The sequence below is a fragment of the Vigna unguiculata genome, chromosome 3, assembly GCF_037176805.1.
Source record: "Vigna unguiculata cultivar grain cowpea cultivar isolate G323 ecotype 2 chromosome 3, ASM3717680v1, whole genome shotgun sequence".
Taxonomy (NCBI): Eukaryota; Viridiplantae; Streptophyta; class Magnoliopsida; order Fabales; family Fabaceae; genus Vigna; species Vigna unguiculata.
Genome location: NC_140794.1, coordinates 60,264,238 through 60,287,989, shown reverse-complemented (window position 1 = coordinate 60,287,989; position 23,752 = coordinate 60,264,238). Strand labels below are relative to the sequence as shown.

Here is a 23,752-nt window from a genome sequence, read left to right as displayed (position 1 = left end):
CATGGCAACAGATGTTGAAACCGATACACCGATAACCGAATGATTTGCTGTCGTTTAAGATTATTCGGCCAACTTTATCATTTTGTACCTCTTTCATTTCAGGTCTGATCCAATCAGAGATGTTTGCGCCACTTACTTGACGTATTCTCTAACGTTCCAGCTGGTTCCAACCAAGTTTTATATATAAGGGCAAACATAATTGTTCTGACATGCCCTAATTCATAAGCTACACAAATATTACAATAAATCAATAATTAGCGCACATTATTAATCTACTTCAACATAAATTCAGTTATTTTAATAAAAAAATCATTGATTCAAACTTAGCATTCTTAACGCTTAGTAAAAGGAGTTCAGCTTTGCTCTGGCATCTTCAGATTTACCAACCACAATAAAAGTTTCACGAAATGCGAAAAATCACCTCACTATTTTGCAGTAAAATAGTAAATACATAATCCAATTTACAAGGATATAAGGGAGGCCTCAAAACAAACGAATACTCTAGAGAAAATTGCACATGCTTCCTAGTTACTAACCCAGGAGCAAGTATATAAAAAAACTGTACAGTGTACTATACAGGTGAGTTACAAGTATAGGCTCCGTCAAGTAAAAATGTCTTACTGTTCTACTATAGAAACTGATCCTGCTTTCCGTTGAAGTCAGCAGAGGATAACGGAGGAGTTCTGGAAGTAGTGGATGGTGGTGGTGCGGTAAGGGCATAGGTGAGTCTCGACGATGATGAATTTTCAATGAGACCAGCAATGCCAGCAGCTGCAGATTGAGCATTTGAAGGGAGGAATAGGTCATGCTTCTGGTCTTTGTAAGCACTCCAAACCTGGAAAGCAGGAGGGAAAATGATTATACAAGGTAAAAACTAATGCATGGATGGTAGCATACTTGCAACAGGAATCACCAAAATGCAGAAACAATGTTATATTGCTACTAAAAAATGTGGAGACTTACATCGGAATTATTCAATAGTTCTCGCACTTTAGTGCAATGAGCCCCTTCAGTAGCAAAGGCATGCAAGACCTGATTAAGGAGATAAGTAACTTATCAAAAACAATTGTTGAACCATCAACTGAATATTGGGACAAATTAATAACACAATATTTTCTCTAGAAACAACCACAACTTGAAGAAACAGTGTATATGATCCAACCTCATGGATTTGAGGCCTCAGACAAATCTCTGGTCTGCAGACATAATAAAGCATTTATGGCCTAAAACAAGCACCTAAACAGTGGTTTGACCAATTCACCACAAATCTTTTGGAGCTTGGTTTCCGTTCCAGTAAATGTGATCCTTCACTATTTACCTATCAGCATGACTCTCATATGTTCACCTATTGGTACATGTTGATGACATCATTCTCGCTGGCAGCTCTGTATCTATTATTCAGCAGCTCACTAGAAATTGCACTCCAGTTTTTCTCTCAAGCAGCTGGATCATCTTGACTACTTTCTAGGTATTGCAATCAACTATCTTCCAACAAGACTATTGTGATAACTCAAGCAAATATATTAGAGACCCTTTGCATAAAACAAAGATGACAAAAGCTCAACCTATATCATCTGCTATGCACTCATTCTGCAAATTAGTCGTTTTTAATCCTACTCTGTACAGATTAGTAGTTGGAATTTTGCCAAATGCTACTCTTACAAGACATAATATCAGTTATGTTGCAATTCTCAAATTCTCTGGACACTCATTGGACAGCTGTTAAAAGAATCCCAAGACAACTTAAAGGCACTCTTTCTCATGGTTTTCACATACAACCAGCCTATGTAAGTCAACCTTTTTCAAGCACAGCCTTGTGTGATGCTTACTGGGCATCTTATATTGATGATAGAAAGTCTGGTTCTGGATCTGCAATATTTTTGGGACCTAATCTTGTTTCTTGGTGGTCCCGTAAGCGTGTCATTGCTCGATCGAGCACTGAAGTTGAATCTCACAGCTTAGCTCAATCTTTAGAAGAAATTATTTGGATTCAAGCTCTCCAGAAGAACTATATATTTCTTCTTCCACCTGTCATTCTGTGTGACAATAAAAGTGTAGTTGCTATAGCACAAAACCCTATTTTTCACTCTTGAGCAAAGCACATTTCTATGTTTATGAACAAGTGTTATCCAAACAACTTGAAGTTTATTATTTTCCTATGGATATTTTTTCCAAGCCTTTTTCTTCTAACTGTTTTGAACTTCCTAGGGAGCAAACTCAATGTGCAGGACTTTGTCCATAAAAACCCTTCCCCACGAGTTTGATGGGGCTATTGAAATGTAAATAATGTAAACATTCAGTTATTCAACTGGATGTTAGTTAGTTATCTGTTTTTCGTCTATTATTAGTTTGTTACTGTTGTAACCTCTTGTTGAGCCTATATATGCTCAAGCTTGTATCTTCTTTCTCATTCAGTGCAACAATAATCCATTCTCTTTCTATAATATTTTCCCTGTTTTCTCTCATACCTAAAACTCTGATACTGGGGTAAGTAGACTGGAGCATAAAGGAAGACATTTTTTTTCAAGTTAAAGAAAGTACTTGTAAAGAAAAAAAAAATGCGAGAGAGCCTCAAACAAACGAGGAAGAATAAAATTGATTCAGATTCCAACCTCAATTGCAAGCACCCTGCCAATAGATGCTTCAGATTCATTCCACTTCATCTGAGAACAAAAGCCATTCCTTCCACCAGCCCTCCAATCAAGAAGACCAAGAAGAACTTCAACAAGACCAACTCTGCATTGTTTGCAAAATTTATTTTAGCATTGAGTATGTGAATCCACTCCCATAAATATATAAGATAGTATTCAAGCATGCAGTTGTTTCAAAGCAAACTATTGTGTGGCTCCAAAGCCATTCATGACCTTCCTAATATGTAGTAGGCAAATTCATTTTTCTACATTTCTCCAGTTACAGACCATCCAAACATCCTTCAACAGTCTCATTACACGGAAAATTGTAAAAATTCAAAATCACAGACGATTAGGCGTAGTGAGATACAACACCAAAACAAGACTGAATGATAATGACAGAAGTGCATTGCACAATTCTTTCATCTCTGTTTCTCTCTTCTTTCCTTTTATCCTCTCTATTCTGTTTTCTTCTTTCTTCCCCTCTTTATTTCTCTTTCCCTTCTAAATTCTATCATATTTCCACTAATGGATGCAAGGGTAATTGAATAAAATGCATTTATGTTCCTATAAAATGATGTCATACCACAGGTTTTTAAATTCAAATATTCAAGATCAATGTTATAAAATAGAGTAAATACATGGTATAAAAATGCGCTGGTTAAAATTAAAAAAAAAATAGAAAGATATTTTGAGTTATTTATGATCGGCAACCAATTTCAAAAGGCAAGTTGCACATATGGGTATATGCTAATTCTATGGCAGTAAATGTTGAGCTTTAAAGGAATAACAAGAGAAAAAGGTGAGAGAAATAAAAGTGAAGATGAATGTGTATCAACAAAAGAAAGAAAAAGATACAAATTATTGTATTCAAAGTGACGGTTGTACAAACAATTGAAGAAAAAATGCAAAAAGAAGTTTTGACACATTGATAGGAACTTGAATATTAAGCAGTCCCCAAGTCGCACATCGACGTAGTCTGGAATGCTAGATGAAGTACTTAAGTGTTTGGTCTTTCCCCCTTAATAGCTAACTTTTGAGGGTGACTTCCCTAAGTGTTTGGGTACTTTTCAAAGTGTATTGAAAAACGCTACCTAGACTTCGGTTGGCGGTTCTATGATAGCAACTCTGGAATTATATAGTGTCATAGTCCCACATTGAGTACTATGCCATGCTCGAGAAAGTATTAAGTGTTTGGTTCTCTCCACTTAATAGCTAGCTAACTTTTGAAGGTGGGTTCCCCAAGTGCTTGGGTACTTATCACACATACAAAAAACCTTTAGCATTACAATTAATACAATTAGATTGCTTGGTGTTGGAGATTTCACATCGATTATAAATATATCCAACCAAATTATAATATACAAGTGAGGTGTAGATCTCACATACCAAGCCATTTTTTGTAAGATTGAGTAAGTCTTAAAGTTCACTTTCTAAGATGGTATCAAAACCTGTCCTTATAAGGTTTGTTAGGTCTATCTTGTCATTCCCTATCAGACTTCCGTCTATTCTCACACTTGAGATATCCCATCTCAACATAAAGAGATATGTTGAGTAGGATGCAAACCTCACCTTACCGAACTAATTTTGTGAGATTAAGTTAGTCTTAAAATCTACCCTTTAAGGCATGGTTTTTAGTCTTGCCAAAAGGAAGAGGGAGACAAGCAAGAATTCATGATAAATAAAATATCTAACTAATTTGTCTTTAACCTAGAGAGATTGCGGGATTCATGTAGCCAACCTCACTAGTGAGATTATTTGCAATTATATTTCTGTGAAACTAAGGGGGTATTTAGTAACTTTTAATTTCTGATTCAATTTTCAAACTCGTCATCACGCATCACTACCACAACTGAACTTCAATTCTACCAGAAACAAGGAAGTCAACGGACACAACCTATGCTTTGTTAAAAGGAAAGAACAAGGCCTTATAATCGAAATTGATGTGATGAGTTTTCCCTTTCACTAGCATCTTGTTGAAGTTGTCTGCAACTAATGTAATGCTCTATAATGAATTTGGATCTCCATGTCATAAAATATTGAATCAGTTAAAAGTAAATTAATTTTCAATTATACAAGGTACTCACTTAAGGCCTTGTGCAACAAGAGCATCCCTGGCTCGGTTACCAGCAACCACAACACGTTTTAGAGTCTCAAGAGCTAAAATACTTCCACCTTGCCATCCAATAGCTTTCATTAGCAGTGGAACAACCTGGAAGAAGAAATTTAAATTATTTATTTCTTTGGTCAAAGACATTTAAAAAGTAGGGACAGTGCAAATTATATTCACAAATATCGGAAACATCAGCAATAAAAGCATTCAATCATTATCAAGAAGAAACTAGAACCCTCTTTAAAACATGAGACTGAATATGTAAACTTTACAAATACTTTTTTCCATACTCACGAGCTAAGTCATTTAATATGAACTTCAGTTGATTGGTATGTCCTCCCATAGCCAATATTTAACCCATACTCCCAACAGAAACGTTATCTAAACCACAAACCACAACCTAGAAAATAAAATAATAAATAAAGTACAGTTGTCATCAAAACCTGAATTTCTCTATAATAGCATGATTTTCCCCACAATTGCAAGACTGCATCATCAAGTTACTAGGGAAGTTCAAAACTAGGATTAGAAGCTAATAAACTGTTGAAAAAGGTTAATAGTTGCTTCTTTTGTAAACCAGGATAACAATTCACACACTAAATGGAATTTGAAGATGGGCTTTAAAGAATCCAGAGGGATTTTTGGGATACAGGTATTACAGAGGGATGATCCTTGAGATGAATAAAGAAAATTCCATGACAGACAAGAAAGTTTCTTGATAATCACATTATCTTCAGCAGAACATTGCATACGAAGCATAAAAGAACATAAAATTGTATATTAACATATTCATTAACCTGAGGTGTTCCGGCACTCGTTGCAGCCATGGCTTCAGCGCATGTGGTACTAGCTGCAAGTTGATGCAATACACGCAAACAACTAAGGCGCACACGTTCTTGAGGTGTTTGTGTGTTCTCTGCTGAGTCAATATCCGGGTCAAATGTTTGTTCTGCATGTCTCCCACTGTTTACCTCACCAGATGACATTGTTTCTCTCCTTCCTTCAAATGCAACAGCAGCAACTAGTTTTGGTACGTATCCAAGATACCCAACATGATCTGCTAGTGCAGGATGCACACGTAATAAGGAAACTAGGGCGGCAGACAGGAGCAAAGGAAGCTCTGGATCAACAACCTGTGCTTCATAATGTGTGGCAGCAATGGATGACAAATACTGATCTAGTAGACCTTCCAAGAACCTTTTAGGGTTTCTAAGAGGGAATTTGGGATCTTTCAAAAACAGTCGAACATAGATGCCACCAACCTGCATCCACACAAAATTTTAGTTCATTTATGAGAATATAAATTATTCATCATACCATGTATAAAACAACAAATTTAAATATCACATATTACACAATACCTGTGGCTCATCTCTCATTTCCTGCTGTCCAGATGCCTGCTCAGGTACATCCCAATCAACAACACGCCCTTTCATCTGCTCACGGTATAGCTCTGATGACAGAGTGGAAATTTGTGCAGATAAGGAAGCTGCCATTGCTGGTGTCCATACAAGTTCTGGTGTCTCCGTAGTCTGCTCAAGGGCAACTACAACGGCTTCGCCAGGTCCATCCTTAATTACTGATACAAGACCATCAGGGAGAAACCTTGCAAGTGTTATAGCAACTCTTGGTCCATGCATTGGTTGGCCAACAAGCTTTCCCAACAAGGAAGCTGCCATAGCTCTTTGCTGGAGTGGAATTTCTTCTGCATGGAATTGTGAATATTGTCAACACAAAAATTCAGCAAAAAAATCTAGAGGTGAGAACAATAAAAAAGACCAACTAAGGTGAACATATCTCCTACCCTTCAAAGGCAAAAGCAATTCAAGAATGTAGACAACACCACCATGCTTGGCAGCAGCCCAGGCAAGTTCAGGTGTGCTTGCCAATGCATAGAGAACATGGAGGGAACCTTCTCGACAACTTGGGGCTGAGTGAAGCATTTGTAACAAAAGCAGAAGACTAGACCCATCCGCAACCATGGCTTGCAAACAAGGAGCGTGTGCAGTTAAGAGTGACAACACTGCTAAGCAAAGTTGAGGGATAGTATAGACTGATGCTTCAGGCACAGAAAAGCATTCAAAAAGTGGCAGTAACTTGTCTTTGTTTGAAAATATGGATGCCAAATTGGGATTATTCGTCAGAAGGTTCTGCACATAATAAACAAAAATACTCAGATATGTCAAATAAAAAGCATTTCACTACAAAATAAAGCAGTAAGGAATTAACCTGAAGGGAAGTCAATGCAGAATGCAGACTTTTAATCAGCTCAAGCTCTTCCTTTCCCACAGAGTGTTCTTCAGACATTGTGCCAGAATTATCTACAACACGCTGCTCATTCACAGATTCACCAACAGCCTCACTCGTATCCTCAGAAGCCTTGGAGGTATCTTCAACATTATCATTGGCATCTTCAACATTATGATTGGCATTTTCAACATTATGATTGGCATCTTCAACCTTATGACTGGCAACTTCACATAGATTGTGCACAAGATAAGATATAAAATCAATCAGTGCAAGGCAAAAAGTTTCTGGTTCACTAATTTCAAAGTCCGGCTGATCATTGTAGACTCTCAAGTAAACATTTCCAATGAATAATTCTTTGGATAGTGCTTTATAAACAAAATCGTGTGAATCCTTAATATCATATGAGCCATCGGGACCTTGAGCTAAACGTTGCTGATCCACAAATTTCAGCAACTCTGCTCGCGTTGAAGAGTTCCAGATAATCTGCAGAGAATTCAAAGATAGTATCAAAGCAAATACAACAAAGAGACAGCTTAATTTCATTTTCGTAAATTTGAAACATTAATATGCTAAACCAACAAAATGGTCAATAATTTGTGACAAATTCATGGATTATTTCATTGAACATCACAGGCAGTCAGTAGTTAGAATCTATTAAATTTCCAGGAAAACTAGTGACTAAAAGAAACAACAAATGACCATACAAACTAATTTGCAAGACTGTATATACCATACAACAGCCAGGTATACATTTTCCTTTAGTGCCTTTTCTTCTTTTGCGGGAAAGGGGTGCCATTCACAAACCATTTAAGTCTGTAACAATGTGGTACAGGTATTTTAGCAACTTTAGGTTACATAATTACTATTGTGAACTAGCAAAGTAGCAAGATCAAAAATGAGTTGAAGGCTCTAAAAATTTGCTGAATCAGTTTTAAACAAAACTTCATTTATAATGTCCAGGGCTTTGCCAGAAGGCTCAGGTCCTTTTCCCTGTGCCATAGAGCCATTGTTTTCTCTCCAAAAAAATTTCTGCTATCATTTAATCTGAAGATCTTTCTACAAAAATGTCAAGGTTTTTCCTTTTTCCTTTTAGTCTCAGCTAGGTTGCTTGTGGTGGCGACACCTGCAGTTGACCACAGCGGCTATGATTGCTGAACCTGAAAGTTGTGTTGGGTTGCAGCTGGTAGTTTAGGATTTTTACATTTGGGTTGAGTTGTATGATCCTACCCTTTGAAAAAAAAAAAAAACTATTGGGCTTGGATTTGGTCAGTACCCAGAACTGTTTTCAACATAACGAACTAGGGTTGCAAGGGACTCAGGTCAGGTTGAACTGACCCATGACTAACCTGCAGCATGATTTCCACGATACCATTCTGTGATGTCAAAACCAGTCCCGATGCATTGCCACAAAAACCCGATTCAACACAGCCATGCTGTGGTGACCAGTGACAAATTTGCCACCACTTTCTGCCATTGCACCTTCATGGCCTTTTTGAATAACACTGAATAATAATCTTTTGACATTTAGAAAATTAATACAGACCTAGCCACTAGTCCTACTAATGACTCAATATATAACTTCTTGTCAAACAGATTAGTCACTCAGACTACGTTCCAATAATCTGTGCAATGGAATCAGACATTAATCGGGACCTTTACAGAGCAAAACAAGAAATCAAGTGCCATCATGAAACATTTCTTGCTTGCACGATTAAGGATGATGAGAAAAAAATACCTCTGGTGATTCCAGGTTTGCATTTAATTTGGACAGTAAATCTTTGGGCATTTGATCTTTTAACATGCTAGAGAGCTTAGGAGTTAGCAAAACTCTAAGGGCATCAGCAGCGGCCTGATTGTAAGGTGTTGCACTCTCATCACTACACAGACCACTGAGTCTTGACAAGGCCAGAGATGCTCTTATGGCATGCATGTTTTTGGCAATTTGAACACTAGCACCAACACCGTGTGATTCTGTTGCATCAGATTCTTCTGCAGTTGAGTCATACTGAAGCAGTAGTGGCAAAAGGTACCTATCATGGACCATATCAAACAGATGAGTCCAAAATATATTTTCAAGTATAACCAAGTGGGATAAAATTATATTTTTTTGGTTCCATAAATAACTATTGTCAATATATAAAATTTGAGCTCATTAGCAAACAAACAACTAAAGAAGTCAATACTTCAAGGTTTAACTGAGTTTAAATTATAATACTAGGTTAGATTCAGATGGTATTACTATTAGGTAAATTCTGTTTCTGATGCCTACTAAATCAAGAGGTAGAGCTCTCACTAGATGGTGTCAACTTTCACTTAATTCTCAGTGCAGCCCAGTTTTAATGCGGTATTGAATCAACAAAAACCAAAGTCAGACTCCAAATAGATTATCACAGATGGAAATAACTCCCCAATTGAAGGGAGCCTAGTCTTTGAGGAGAAAACTCTATATGCCACGCCTTATTTTCTGACGCAAGTTTCCTGCATTCAGGAGAAGAGTGCTGCTCCCGTGCCTAATCTGGTAAACCTGTTACTGGCAACAATTCTGACTAAGACCAATAACTATGGTTTGGCTAATCATTTAGAGGGAGTATTCATCTTAGTCATTCCTTTCTTTCCCTTGTCAGTAGTTCCCACATCATTGTCCCACCTCATTTGCCTAGTTCAGCATCAAAGTTCAATCTTGTTTGTTCTATTACACGGGAACAACATGAAATATAAGGTATGTCTTTAGAGATGTCACTGTTAAAAAATATAAAAATGAGATACAAACGGGCTACAGTTAGAGAAATTAAGAAATTACTAGTTTCTATAAGGATCTATAAACGGAGAAACTAGTACAAAAATTACTGTTTGAGAAATTTCGGAAAACCAGAGTTGAAAAGCACATACAACAGCCAGCACATGAAACAAACACTACTTAAATATGCACATATTGAAGCTACTTACATTTACTCTCTAGACTAATCCTCCTACAAACTTGAAATTGATGTAAAATAATTTACTCAATAAAACAATAATTGAAGAGGCATACCATAAGACACCAGCCTTCAATAGAGCATCTTGCAATTCAGAGGAGATAGAAACATTGGCAATAGTCTGTATGGCAGCATCAACTGCAGCAGGTACAAGTTCAAATTCAGTGCAGTGCACAATGTCCTCAACTAATCCAGAAAATTCAAGTATCTCAGCTCTGGCAGCCTCAAATTCACTAAGAACTGAAAATGTTCGCATGATGTTCGTAACAATGATCGCAGATGGTTCGTTTCCAGGAGTGGTTGGCTGAACGACACCCATGCAACGGGAAAGAAGAGTTGCAAGAAGATGCACCCCTCCATCTCTTACCAGCTCTTCACCATTCAATTTAGAAGATGCACATCTAACCATATGAAATTCAATGAAAGAGCAAAGGTTACCAGAGTGCTTTTAGATCTAATAGCATTATGGTTCTTACAAAGTGGTACAGGCCTAACTCAACCCCCACTTCGTAAGATGGTGAACCCTAACAAAAAAAAACATGGAACTCTTACGTCAGCCAGACCAGCTCTGATGCAGCCACAAGGAGAGGTGCTCTATCTGAAGAAAGAAAATTGTTATCATCCTTGTCCACAGTAACAGCACTCAGCAACATGGGATAGCCAGCATATTTGAATGGCTCCAAAACGTCTCCATGTCTTCTGTATAAAATACATTGCCCCTTCAACAAAAGTAGCAATCTCCACGGCTGTGGACCTTGCAACCCTTGCATGGTAGCCTATGTTCACAAAATGTATAATTTAACAAATTATAAAAGGCATAAATATAGACCTATTCATTGTGTAATGGAGGGTATTATCATGCACAAAGAAATCAGAGTGAAAATGAATGAGCATTATGATTTGGATGGACAATTTTTGTGCTGTATTTACAGTAAGCTTGATGAATGCATTTTGTAGTGGTGGCTCAATAAAAAAGTAAAATATAAAAGCTAAATAAATATTCACAAGTACATTTTTTCCCTATCAGGATTTTAAGTAAATAACATACCCAAGATAAATCACAATTCCATTGACATCTCTAGATAAAAGGCAAATATACAGATTCCATATTTTATTGAACAAGATACTTGATTTCAGAATTTATCGCTTAAGAGACAGCACTGCTCTCCATAATGCATATGCTGAGATACTTATAGAAGTATGAAAAAAACCTTTACATAGAAAACTAGAAAGAACCATGCTGCTTTAGTGAAACTTGTTGAAACAAGATTCCAAAGAAGCCTGACTATGACATGGAAACATGTAACTACCTGGAGACGTTCATAGGCCTTTTGTATGGCAAGAAACTTGTCCCTCCCTTCTGGATTTTTGTCAGGATGATATTTCATAGCAAGTTTCCGATATTGTCGCTTTAATTTTTCTTCATCAATGTTCTCAATCTGCTTCGATAAGCCAGATGCTTCATCTGCAATATCCAAAGAATTTCTTTTATTTACATTGTCACTAGATATATCCTCAAAGGATATTTCAAGGATCTTGCAAGCTTCTTCTTCAGATAGATCCATAGGCTTTCTAGTCAACTCTTCACGCCACATTACAAGTAATGATTGAAGAAATTCTACATGTTCAACAATTGGCCAATTTGGAAAACGAATGTCATCACATAGATTCCTGAGGTAATAACGGTGACACCACATTTCATCTCTTAGCTCTGGGTATGTCACTGGAGGCATGGGGGCATAGTCATACAAAACATGGCAATGCTGTGACAATTTCTGCGGAAAATCACCTAGATGCTGCAAAACCTGATGAAGAGCAAAGGAGAGTCAAATCAATCACACTATGGAATCTGTATATCTACAAGAGTATATTTACAAGTGAATAAACTCTTATAAATTTTAAGGAAAAAAAAATCACCAAACTGGCTACTACAAAGTTTAGATTACCTGACGAATTAGATTTTCTGCCCTCATTTTGTGAGTCCATATTATCTCTGGGGTGTCAGAATCTGAAACCATTGCAGCAGCAAATGCTGCTGGACCACTACGCTCCAGTACATACAACAAAGATTCAGGGAGAAGCCCACCAAGAACACTACGTTTTGCCAAAGGCAATGAGCTTGAAACTGCAGCTTCTTCCCCACCATGAAATGCTTGATGGACATGGGTGACAGAAAAGAGTTGCCCAATTGAAAGTAGATTAGAACCAGGATATGCCAGTGCAAAGTAAAATGCACCAGTGCTGTACAGACGGATCATAGCTTTGGGATTCCGGGTAACAATGGCCTTAAGCAATGCAGCAGCTGCCTCAACAATACTTGGTTCCCCTGAAAGAATGGCCTATACCCACCCCACCAAATGAAATGAAGAAAATGAAATCATAATATAATACTTAAATTTGCTTAGAAGTGAGAAGTGTAAAACAACAAAGGAAGACAACACAGGCTAGCTTAGCCCGTTTGGGCCCAACATACTGAAAATGAGCAGGGCCAAGTCACCAATTGAAAATGGGCTGATACCCTTGACTGCCCTGCCTAGGTACCGCCAAAAAGGGAAAAAAACTAAAGAAAGACAAAAATAATAATTTTTAAGTATTTATTTTGTAAAATTAATTTAAATAAACTAATTTATTTTAAATTAGCTTGTATATTAATTATTTTAGTAATAGAAAATTAAATTTATAAAACAAACAAACAATAATAAATAAGTCTTTTGAATTTTTAAAACAATAAAAAGTTATTGAAATAAATGGTAAGATTTTTCAACTTGAATTTTTGATATAATTTTCATTTGTTTTAGAAAAAAGTTGAGAAGCTAAGCAGGTTGGGCCACAATAGGTTAAACCACCGAGCCAGCCCATCTTTTTTGACAGGTCTGCCTATCGAGAGCCCAACCCAGCTTGGAACCACTAAGAATAACCTACAATTATCATATCACACAAATATCAAAAAACTAGAATTCAAAATGATAAATGTAAGACAATTAACAACCACAGAATCTACCAAAATTTTGGAAAACTGTTAGGACTTTTAAAAGAAAAATTTATGAAGAAAAGGGTGAAATTGACTTCTCCACAAATTAAATTTAGATTATGCATAAACTAATTTGTAGAAGCTCCCTAATATAGTTTCTCTAAATTTTAATTTTTAACTTGCGCATAAATTAATTTTAACTGTTGGAGAAGGCCCCTTAAAATGATGCAAGTCACAACAAATATCAATATTCTCCAACATGGCTGGTTAACAAAGGTACAGTTCCTAAAATTACCTGTGCAATATGTGGAAGGCAGCGCGGACTTGACAGGATTCGTTTTACTCTAGGAGTTGGAGTAACAATCTCTCCAGCATCATCTAAATCTGAATGTGCCGACACCATGCTATGCAATATGGACAAAGCTGTCTCCCCAACCTGAAAACAATATTCATATTCTATCCATTAAAAGGATACAAGCAAAATAAAAATTAAAGATGTCAAAATCTATTTTTGAAAAGACAACTAATTAGCCATTTAGATAACTATATTATTTTACCTTAGGTTGATTTCCAAATTATCTAAGCTTACAGTTCTTAAAAATTCAACATAACAGAACCTTAAAATTAGTGCCCAATCTCAACAGTTCCCAAAAAAATCAAGCAATTCAAATAAAACAAATAAGCACATGTCTACACTAAAAAAAGAAGGCTGAGAAAAAAATTAGAGACCACTCGGCAAAAAAATGTGAAGAAAAAAAATCTAGCAACAGAAAACATTACAACAGCAATTATTACTGATATTATCTTCCAGCTTAGACAAGATTCTACCTGAGGCGGAGTAAGGACTGGAACTCTAAGTGCAAGTGCCCAACGAAGTTCACGGATATCTCGCAGCTTCTTCCAATCTAGCATCCCAGAAGCCCAAAACCTTGTCGTCCAATCAATAGCCTTCTTCGACCACAACCTTCTAATAGCATCCTTTTCCATAGGTCCAACTTGAGCACCATCTTTGTCAATATACATCCATTCTTTAAGGGGTTCCATAAAAGCAGTAGCAGCAATTAAATTTGATTGCAAGGGAATAGATGTCCTCTCTGAAGTTTCATGGACCACGGTAAGCAGATCAACAGCTAATACGCAGCCTCCAACTAGGACACAAGCCTCCACATTTGATAAAACCTTCACCAATGCCTGAAATTCAATAAATGACAGTTAATTTAAGTTCTTAATCCATATTAATTGAGAAACTGCAATGTTTACGCAAGTTAATTTAAACAAAATTCCATTTAGAATAATCATTAGGCCAATGACCACTGCTCCTGTTACAAATTGCAACCAGCAGCCATGAAGATCAAAATTCAAAATTTGTTTCTTTTTAGATCAACTACTGGCCTAAATTTTGGTACTCTGAAGCAAAAATATTAGGATGAACATCAATAGAACTATGACACAATAGAAAAGCAAATTAACCCTTCCTCCCACTCATAGATAAGACAGAGCTAGGAAAAAGTAATTTAAATTTACAAACCTTCAGAAGTAAAAGAAGTCGGTGCCTCAAAGCTCTGTCATCTGTCCTGTCCAATAGAACAGTGATGTGAGCTGTACCTTCAAAAGGGCCTATGGTCATGTAATGCTGCTCATATACAATTGTCATCGCCCTTGCACAAAGCTCTCTCACCGATGATCCACCACCTCCACCAAAACCATCTAATCTACCCATGTCACACCAATCATCAGACGCACCTAATTCATCAGGAACAGCTCCATCTACAGTAAGTCCGGTGTCTGCATCACATAAGAAACGATGGTAAAGTGCCCTGAAGAAAGCAACAGGATCACGCAATGGGAAGTCTTGTGCCCTGCCAGCACTGCCACTCTCAAGCAGTAATCGCAGATAATATTGACCCACACAAACTTCTTTTGACAAGCTAGGGTAACGAACAGAAAATTCAGGGTAGTTCCAAGATATTTGTGGCACACTCTCAACACCTGATACCATTTCCAAGGCAGTGCCCCCCGGAACAATATCTTCAGTACGCTCTTTCTCAACATCTAGTTTATGAACTTCAGCTTTCAGAGATTCTCTCAACTCTTGCCTGGTACGCTCATTCCAAATCAAGTCTGCACGATTGTGATCAAGATCAAAAGCTCTCCAAAATTCAGGCCAATTACATAGAAGCCGACCAGATCCTACAGGGGTGTTCTCTACAACAACTTGAGCAGGAGCAGGAATGCCTTCATTCTGCAAACCAACTGCATTGCTGTCAGGATCAACTGAATTTTGAAATTCAGATTCTGGTGCTTCATTTGAGTTTGCTGACACCGCATTAGCCGAAGCCAAAAAAGCTGAATGACCATTGTGCACATCTACTGTAGAAGATCCATTGTTCAAATGTTCACTGGTGTGAACTACTGAAGATTGAATATTTGAAGTTTGTCCAGAACTTGGGTCCATACCAGTTTTATGGAAGTTGTCTAAGCCTCTGACAACAGTACCCCCTGTTTGCCTAGCTGAATCAGAAACATCAAAGTTATTAGCTGAAGGGAAAGGTTGTTCTTGAGAAATAAGTCCTCTCCCGATGCGACCTTTCCTATGCTGAAGTAAACGTCTTTTTCTTTTCCCAATTGATGACTCTTCATGATTCGTGTTTTCAGCTAGAACTTCATCAGCACGTGTGTGCAAGTAAGCAACAAGACCAGGAGGCAGAATTCGGGACAATAGCTCCAAAGCTGGTTGATAGGAATCTGCCCAAAGGGCAACAAGCTGTCGACTAACTTCACGCCGCTCACCAGCTGGATGGAAAAATGCATGCAGTAAATGCCTCAACAAAGCACCATCACGCAGAGAAGCATCTCGCATGGACTCTGCAGCTATAGCATCTTCTTCGGCAATTGATCGCATTATCATTGCTACTGTTTCTCTAACACTTTCAGCAGGGTGACCAAACAGTGCAAACAAGCGACGCTTCAACCCTGCAACTTGGCGTAACAATTCAACAAAAACAGAGTATTGGGTGGTCTCACCATGTGGATCACAAATCATAGCCTCAAGCACTTCAACAACAGTCATTGTCAGTAAAGGTGATACTGAGGTTGGCTTTAATCTGTTGACAAGAATGATGATATAATTCTGATTAGCAAACAAAACTGACTTTGTATGCATAATTGTGGCATGCCACTCCCCTTTAGAATCTGTTACATTTGCATCACCAGGCCCACCACCAATGAGTACAGCTACAAGCCCAGCAGCCTCAGAAGCAACACCTTCTGAACCATTTCTGAGTAAACCCATTATCCTTCCAACCGCTGCCGGAAAAGACATCACATGTGATGCTGCACTTCTTGAGGCAAGTAGTCTGCGTAAACATCCAATAAAACCCATCACAGTTGCTGCAGCTTTTGGTGAAGGGGGAGGCAAAGGAGGAGATTCTGGAGGAAGATTTGGGGCAGCAGGAAGCATAGTGATCAAGGCCATCAAAGTAACCTCTGGTACTTCAATGTTTTGAGGTACACCACTATACGGTATAGTGGCATTGAACTCCCTTATTCTACGCCACAGTTTAGCCCTTGATCCAGGAATAGATCCACCTTCAGCAACAGCATCTTTGGCTGCAGCTGCCAAATGCTTCAAATGCATTGATGCACTTTCTACATCAGTAACAGGCTTTTGTTGACCAGATAGCAAAAAAACTCTCCCGCAGGGAGGATCAATCCGATGACCAGGCATTGTCAGTCTTGGCAATACAGGTATGGCACATTGACCCTGTAAATAAACATCAGGTGAAATCAAACATGCACTAGGACACTCCGTTTCACAACATTTCCTTTTTATAATAAGATTAACTTGAATTAGAGAACAGGTCAACATTGATATTATGATATATATAACACAATATTATAGGTCATCAATCATCATATATCAAACATGTCATTATATAACAATTGCCAACCCAGATGAAATACATCTACCTACTTCAGTTTGCAAAGCATCACGAAATGCTGCAAGTAAGCTATCACGAGACGTGCTTGCATAAACCTACAATTCACACAAATATGCATGAGAAAAATAGTAGCATAATAAATCACAAACTAGAATAGCACAACAAAAGCTTACATGGATGGGGCATCCATCACTAAATTCAATTGCAAACATCTGCGGCTCTTCAGCAAACCGAACAAGAGCACTTACTGAAGATAATGGACGAACAGTAACTGCCTGCACACATCTAGTAAAAATTCTCAACATTTGACATACCCAGCATAGAACTATAGATAAAGGGACACATACACATTATATTGAAGATGCATGCATCATTCAAGCTTAATATTTCCTTTTTAATATCTGTTTTACCTCCAACAAAGATGCTACTTGCTTGATTGTTGCTACCATAACATGTTGAGACTGCATTTACCAAAGCCTTCTCTTTGTACGATATATTTTTCTAACTAAAACGAATGTTTCAAACACACACTCACAAAACTATAGGATAATTTTCCGGAAAAAAGAAATAAATCCAAACACTTTTCTCCAAAGAAAATAGTTATACAATAAAAGCACGTTATTTCAAAGTTTATCCAAATGTAACCTGAATATGTAGGTTTATAGAAAACAGAAGACCTTCCACTGTAACCATGTCATTCAAGATTTATTTGAAACAATATCTCAGGAAACAATCGTTTATCAGTGCCTAATGTCACGTGCAAGAAATATATCAATGCCTGTAATATAATAATAGATATGCATCTATAAATGCTACATCCTATTCAAAAGTTGACTTATTACGTCACTTACTTCATAATTCTCAGGGCGCCTTTCAACAAGTGAAACCTTTGTAAGAATGAGCTGACGGGATACAGAATCACCATGCTCACCTAGACCTCCTTTAGGGCCAACTCCTAAGCTCAACCCCGGAACATTTAGAGTTCCATGGGCAGCAGAACGCAACCTTGTTACAGACCAACCCCCCAATGGGGTATCTTCTGCTCCAACTGCCTCCTTTTCTGCATTACATTTATTTGTTCAAGATTAATAAAGAAATTCACAGCAGATAAACAACAAACTTGAAAGTCAAAGTAACATATACAAGGTTGTGATCAGTTACCCCTTTGTTTTATATATTCAGAAATAGAGAGACTTTGAGAACTCTCCACAGACAAGGACACCCCAACCGTGGATTTGGCAGCTTTTGTCTGCAATAAAATTTATGCACTGTTATTATAGTTGATATTAAAAAAGGAAGTACAATAATCCTGTGTTATCCAGAAAGCTTAACCAAAGCAATTTTACAAATGCTGCTTTGATTAAGTTCCACAAGGCATGCTAATTTAAAGTACCAATATCAAGCAGAATAATTACTTAAGCTTAGACAAAGCCACCCATACCAAATTTGAAATAATAGCTGATGTTGTGCATCCAGAAGCAGCTTGAAAAGCTTTAGACTTTCTTCCATATAAGGGGCAAAGAACAAATCCGCTACCATGATCAATGTTTTTCTTCCCAAAAGAATTAGAGAGAAGAATAATTGCAGGGGAATCCATGTCTCTAAAATCCAAGCACCAGCGAAGATCACCCGAATTTGTATCAATAAGCTCAACACCAACATAGGTTACTTTCAATTTCTGTGAAAGCCACCAGTCATAGAAGATAATTAGTTTAACTACTCACCTCCCTCTTTTTTGTATAATTTGTTTTGTTACACAAAGATTTAAATAATAAATAATAATAATCTCCACAATATAAAATGTATTAAGGTAGTGTTTGAATTAAGGATTTCATTGCTATAATGAATTTGGCATTCATGGAAATTGAATTGCTTCAACTAAACTAGGAATGTACAAAATTAAATGATTAATTATACTAATTTTTTTTTCATATGTAAACAATAACTACAAAATCAAATATCTTGGAATTCAAGTTTGAGGTCTAATTGAACCCCAGGAAACCAACTTATGAAGTGCCCAAGCCTTATAAGCACTAGTTTGACATCTCTAGTCTCAATTGCCCAAGAGCCGCATCATGGTGACAACACTCTACATCTGTAGGTAGCCCCGTCCATTCTTGAGGTGATCACAATTGTGACTTTCTAACTAAATATTAAGTACTGGATATTATAATTTCAACATAATCTATGACAATCAAAATACAGTTTAAAAAGGGGAAAAGAGGAAATGTTGATAAGTTTTACTATTGACACAGCAGTTGCAAACTTGTATTTTATGTTGCTATTGGGTAGGGAAAGTAGGTGTAGGAGAGAAAGAGAGGTGCAAAAGAGAGAGAGAAAGAGAGGTGCAAAAGAGAGAGAGAAAGAGACACAAAGCTTTATGGGTGAGAATCTGAGGTAAAACCATAGAAGAGAAAAAGAAATTACTTAAATAATGTGTTTTAAGTATTATTTGAAATCCCTTCATTTCACTTGAAAAAAAAAAGATCCCTTATATAGAATTCTCATCATTCCAAAATTCGTGGGTTTTGAAATCCAATAAAGACAATTTTTAGTGTTGAACAATTTACTTCATCCATATAGTTGTCGTCACTTAAGTTTTAGTCCCTGTGCAAGAAAACTACAAGTTTTAATCTCAGCAATGGTTTTGTGGTGGTTCATCACTGCAAGAAAGTTCTTTAGTGGATTTAGATCAGCAGGAAATTTTCTCCGATGCAAGCAATAAGGACCAAACCTCAACTTTTATGCACATGCCGGGACTAAAACTTACAATTTTCTTGTATATGGATTAAAAACTTAAAAGTGGGGGCTATTACAAGTTTAACCTTTTTTATGGGATCCATCAATTATAAACCGAGGTAAAATATGGAATATCAAATGTCCGTGAAATGCCAACCATCTATAACTATATTACATACACGTATATAACAAATCGTAAATGTGTAAGAATACATTACTATATCCTTCCACGCTTTCAGAAGAGCCAAATACATTTATATGAATGGCATTTTAAAATCAATTATATGTTAAATCCCTCTTTCAAAACTCCCTATCGAAACAAACTTCACACACGTATTTTCTCTTGATCAGCATGAGAGACAAAAGAAAGACACAAATGCGCATACTCACAATCTGTTAGATGTAGTTTGATATTATTAAGATATTGTTAGATATTGATAACCACAATATCAAACAATATCTTCTATTTAATCTTTTTATTTTCAGTTACTCTTTTTACTTGTACCTCTCTCTATTATAAATAGATTACCCTATGTGTGGTTTATACACAAGGGAGATTAATCTCAATCCCTATCTTCTTTATTCTCAACATGGTATCAGAGCCGATGGTTAAAAACCGGCTCAGACGAGTGCAGGTCCCTGTATCGAAAGTCTTCCTGACAAGAGTCCCAGTTAAGGGTTCCAGGTAAGCGTGTCCCGTTAAGATGAACGGCGGTACGAGAAGGGGTACTCGTGGTTGGGAATGCTTCCGCTGGAGGGGGAGTGTACCAATGTGGTTGAAGGGACTCACCCTTGAGGGGACCAGAAATGATTATATTTGTAACAAGCTTGGCACATATTGATATTCCAGAAATGTTTGCTATCAAAGTTGGACCTGATGGTACTATTGATCGCCTCAAAGCTCGTCTTGTAGCCAAAGGTTATACTCAAATTTTTGGGTTGGATTATGGAGATACTTTTCCCCCCTGGCAAAGATGGCTTCTGTTCGTTTATTTATCGCCATGGCCGCTCTTAAACAATGGCCTCTTTATCAACTGGATGTTAAGAATGCTTTCCTCAATGGTGATTTGCAAGAGGAAATTTATATGGAGCAACCTCCTGGGTTTGTTGCTCAGGGGGAGTCTTCTGGGATGGTATGTCGTCTTCGCAAATCACTATATGGCCTAAAACAATCTCCTAGGGCCTGGTTTGGAAAGTTTAGCAATGTTGTTCAACAATTTGGTATGACTCGGTGTGAAACAGATCATTCTGTTTTTTATCAACACTCGAGTGCTGGATGTGTTTACTTGATAGTATATGTTGATGACATCGTTCTTACAGGGAGTAACAACCATGGCATCTCTCAGTTGAAACAACATATCTGTCACCATTTTCAGACCAAAGATCTTGGCAAACTCAGATATTTCTTGGGTATTGAGGTGGCACAGTCCAATGATGGTATTGTTATATCTCAAAGAAAGTATGCCATGGATATTCTGGAGGAAACTGGATTGATGAGTTCAAAGTCTGTTGATACACCCATGGATCCCAATACTAAACTTCTACCAAATCAGGGGGAGCCTATATCTGATCCTGAGCAGTATAGACGATTGGTTGGGAAATTGAATTATCTTACCGTTACTCGTCCTGACATTTCCTTTGCAGTCAGTGTGGTAAGCCAATTTCTTAATTCTCCATGTGAAGATCATTGGAATGCAGTCATTCGCATCTTGAAGTATATTAAAAAATCTCCTGGAAAAGGATTGTTATATGGTTCTAATAACCATACAAGAGTTGTTTGCTATTCAGATGCTGATTGGGCAGGATCTCCTTCTGATAGAAGATCTACATCTGGGTATTGTGTCTCCATTGGTGGTAACTTGATCTCGTGGAAAAGTAAGAAACAGAGTGTTGTAGCAAGATCTAGTGCAGAAGCAGAATATAGAGCTATGGCCTCAGCTGCCTGTGAACTTGTTTGGCTCAAGCAATTGCTTCAAGAGTTACAATTTGGAGATATTACTCAAATGACACTTGTATGTGACAATCAGGCTGCCCTTCATATTAGCTCTAATCCTGTCTTTCATGAGAGGACTAAACACATTGAGATTGATTGTCATTTCGTTCGGGAAAAGGTTATGTCTGGAGACATCAAGACTGAGTTTGTTAACTCAAGTGATCAGTTAGCAGATATTTTTACGAAGTCTTTACGGGGGCCTAGAATTGATTATATTTGTAACAAGCTTGGCACATACGATTTGTATGCTCCAGCTTGAGGGGGAGTGTTAGATATAGTTTGATATTATTAAGATATTGTTAGATATTGATAACCACAATATCAAACAATATCTTCTATTTAATCTTTTTATTTTCAGTTACTCTTTTTACTTGTACCTCTCTCTATTATAAATAGATTACCCTATGTGTGGTTTATACACAAGGGAGATTAATCTCAATCCCTATCTTCTTTATTCTCAACACAATCCATCACACAACAAATTATGAACAACTAAAAAAAAAACAGTGACAAACACACTTAGCCATCGCAATGCAAGCATGAATCCCACAATCAAAATGCATATATGTCCACTCCGCCGTCTTTACTTACATGTCAGATGAAGTTCACAGAAAAGCAATCATCGAAACCATAAAATCAATCACACTAAAAAAGCAATGGTGGAGCCGCCTGACATACCAAAGGAACCCACTGAGACGCCCGTCGCCGAAGATGAAGCACCGGGAACTCAGCCACTGGCGCCAACCGATTCCAGCGTATCCGATGCAACTCCGTCAAAATACTCGCCCTGTACCGCGACGAGAACTTCATGGATTTGAATTTTCCGCGTCCATCGGTCCTCACGCTGAGGTTAAACTCATTCGAATTCTCGTCGCGACCAAGAATAGGCACGGCGCCCTCGAAATCCGTCGCTACATCGTAGGAGTTGGTAACAGATAACGTGGAAGGATCGAGAGTTAGAACGGAAACGCTGGAAATGCAGAGTATCCGCTTGTAGCGGCCGCGCCAGGAGTGCTTGACGACCATGTAGCGCGCCAAGTACTCAGGCTCTTCAAGCGGCGGAGCAGCGGAACTAAGAGCGGCTGAGGCAGCTGCGGCGTTTTCCATGACTGGCGGCGGTCGGAGCTGGACAGGGCGATTGAGATCGGATGCGTAACGGCTCACAGATTCGACCTGGGGAAGATGAGCAAGGGTGTGGACACGCGGCGCATTGTGGAAGCGGAGGAAGAACCAGAGTCCCTGCTGCGACGATGAAGGTGCCGCCGCCGCCGCCGGGCTTCCGAGAGGCCGAGAGTTATTCGCCCCCAGCTCTGAGACTTAAGAGAGGTGTTGATTACATTCAATTTCGGTTGGATCGAATGGAACCCTAACTACCGCGATTTATTCATCCAATGTGATGTTTTGATTGCAGTTTAGATGAAGAAGGGAAGGGTTACGTATGCGGAAATCAGAAACTGGAAAATGGAATCGTGGCAACGCAAGAGATCGATGAAGAGTAGCAGAAATGACGAGAGAAAGAGGGTAGGAAGAAGTGGGACGAAGAATAGGCCAGGACACAACGCACCGTCTCACACTGATCAAGATGACGTGTCCATTTCTTACTCGCGATCACTCCTCCACCTCCTTAATAAAATTAAAACCCTTTCGCTTTTGTAAGTAACTAATAAATACAATTAATGTGCATGACATTGTTTTTTCTCTTAATTTTACCCCGTCTATCGCAACAAAATATAATTTTGTACCCGATCCATTAAATAGATTAATTTTAAAATATTTGAATGCGAAGTTTCTCATCATGTTTTAGAATTATGGAAAATCATATTTGAGTTAACGAATAAATATTAAACGACATTTTAAAAAATGACTTTTTTTTTTATTTTAGTTAGTCTTCTTCACTTTATAACAGATATCAAAGAAGATAAAAATGTTTAACAATAAATGCATTCTGGTTTTAAATTTGTGAAAGGGATCGCTTCAGATAATTCATCAAATTAAAAAATTACTCGGATAATAGTATGTCAAATTTTGATCAACCATGGCAGTTCCAAATCAAAATACTTCAACACCGAACCATCTTCTTAATTTGGAAAACCCCTCACAATTTCAATAACATTCAATTTATAGTATACAAGAATCACAC

At 37.7% G+C, this 23,752-nt stretch overlaps 1 protein-coding gene across 2 annotated transcripts; it reads right to left on the bottom strand.

Moving 5' to 3' along the window:
* Nucleotides 1-408: 408 nt before the first annotated feature.
* Nucleotides 409-23,206, bottom strand: GRV2 (DNAJ heat shock N-terminal domain-containing protein). 2 transcript variants are annotated; one of them, XM_028062140.2, is made up of 22 exons: nt 22,291-23,206; nt 18,322-18,558; nt 18,042-18,129; nt 17,732-17,940; nt 17,054-17,155; nt 16,913-16,975; nt 14,468-16,702; nt 13,768-14,130; nt 13,235-13,375; nt 11,915-12,307; nt 11,279-11,773; nt 10,521-10,744; nt 10,025-10,369; nt 8,729-9,023; nt 6,973-7,476; nt 6,548-6,893; nt 6,105-6,448; nt 5,541-6,005; nt 4,718-4,842; nt 2,613-2,736; nt 964-1,032; nt 409-835 (listed from the first exon to the last, which is right to left on the bottom strand). In XM_028062140.2, exons 1-22 carry the CDS (start codon nt 22,717-22,719, stop codon nt 629-631), a joined length of 7,803 nt encoding a protein of 2,600 aa, XP_027917941.1. In that variant the 5' UTR covers nt 22,720-23,206; the 3' UTR covers nt 409-628. The 2 variants fall into 2 exon arrangements, with proteins under 2 accessions (XP_027917941.1, XP_027917942.1); XM_028062141.2 differs by lacking the exons at nt 18,322-18,558; nt 22,291-23,206 and having other exon boundaries at nt 17,054-17,165.
* Nucleotides 23,207-23,752: the final 546 nt, after the last annotated feature.

Coding starts and splice junctions, on each gene's coding strand:
- GRV2 (XM_028062140.2), bottom strand. CDS start 22,719: ATGGAAAACGCCGCAGCTGCCTCAGCCGCTCTTAGTTCCGCTGCTCCG. Junction 18,559..22,290: donor CGTCTCAGTGGGTTCCTTTG/GTATGTCAGGCG, acceptor TGGCTTTCACAG/AAATTGAAAGTAACCTATGT. Junction 9,024..10,024: donor TTGAAGGCTGGTGTCTTATG/GTATGCCTCTTC, acceptor GGTCCATGATAG/GTACCTTTTGCCACTACTGC.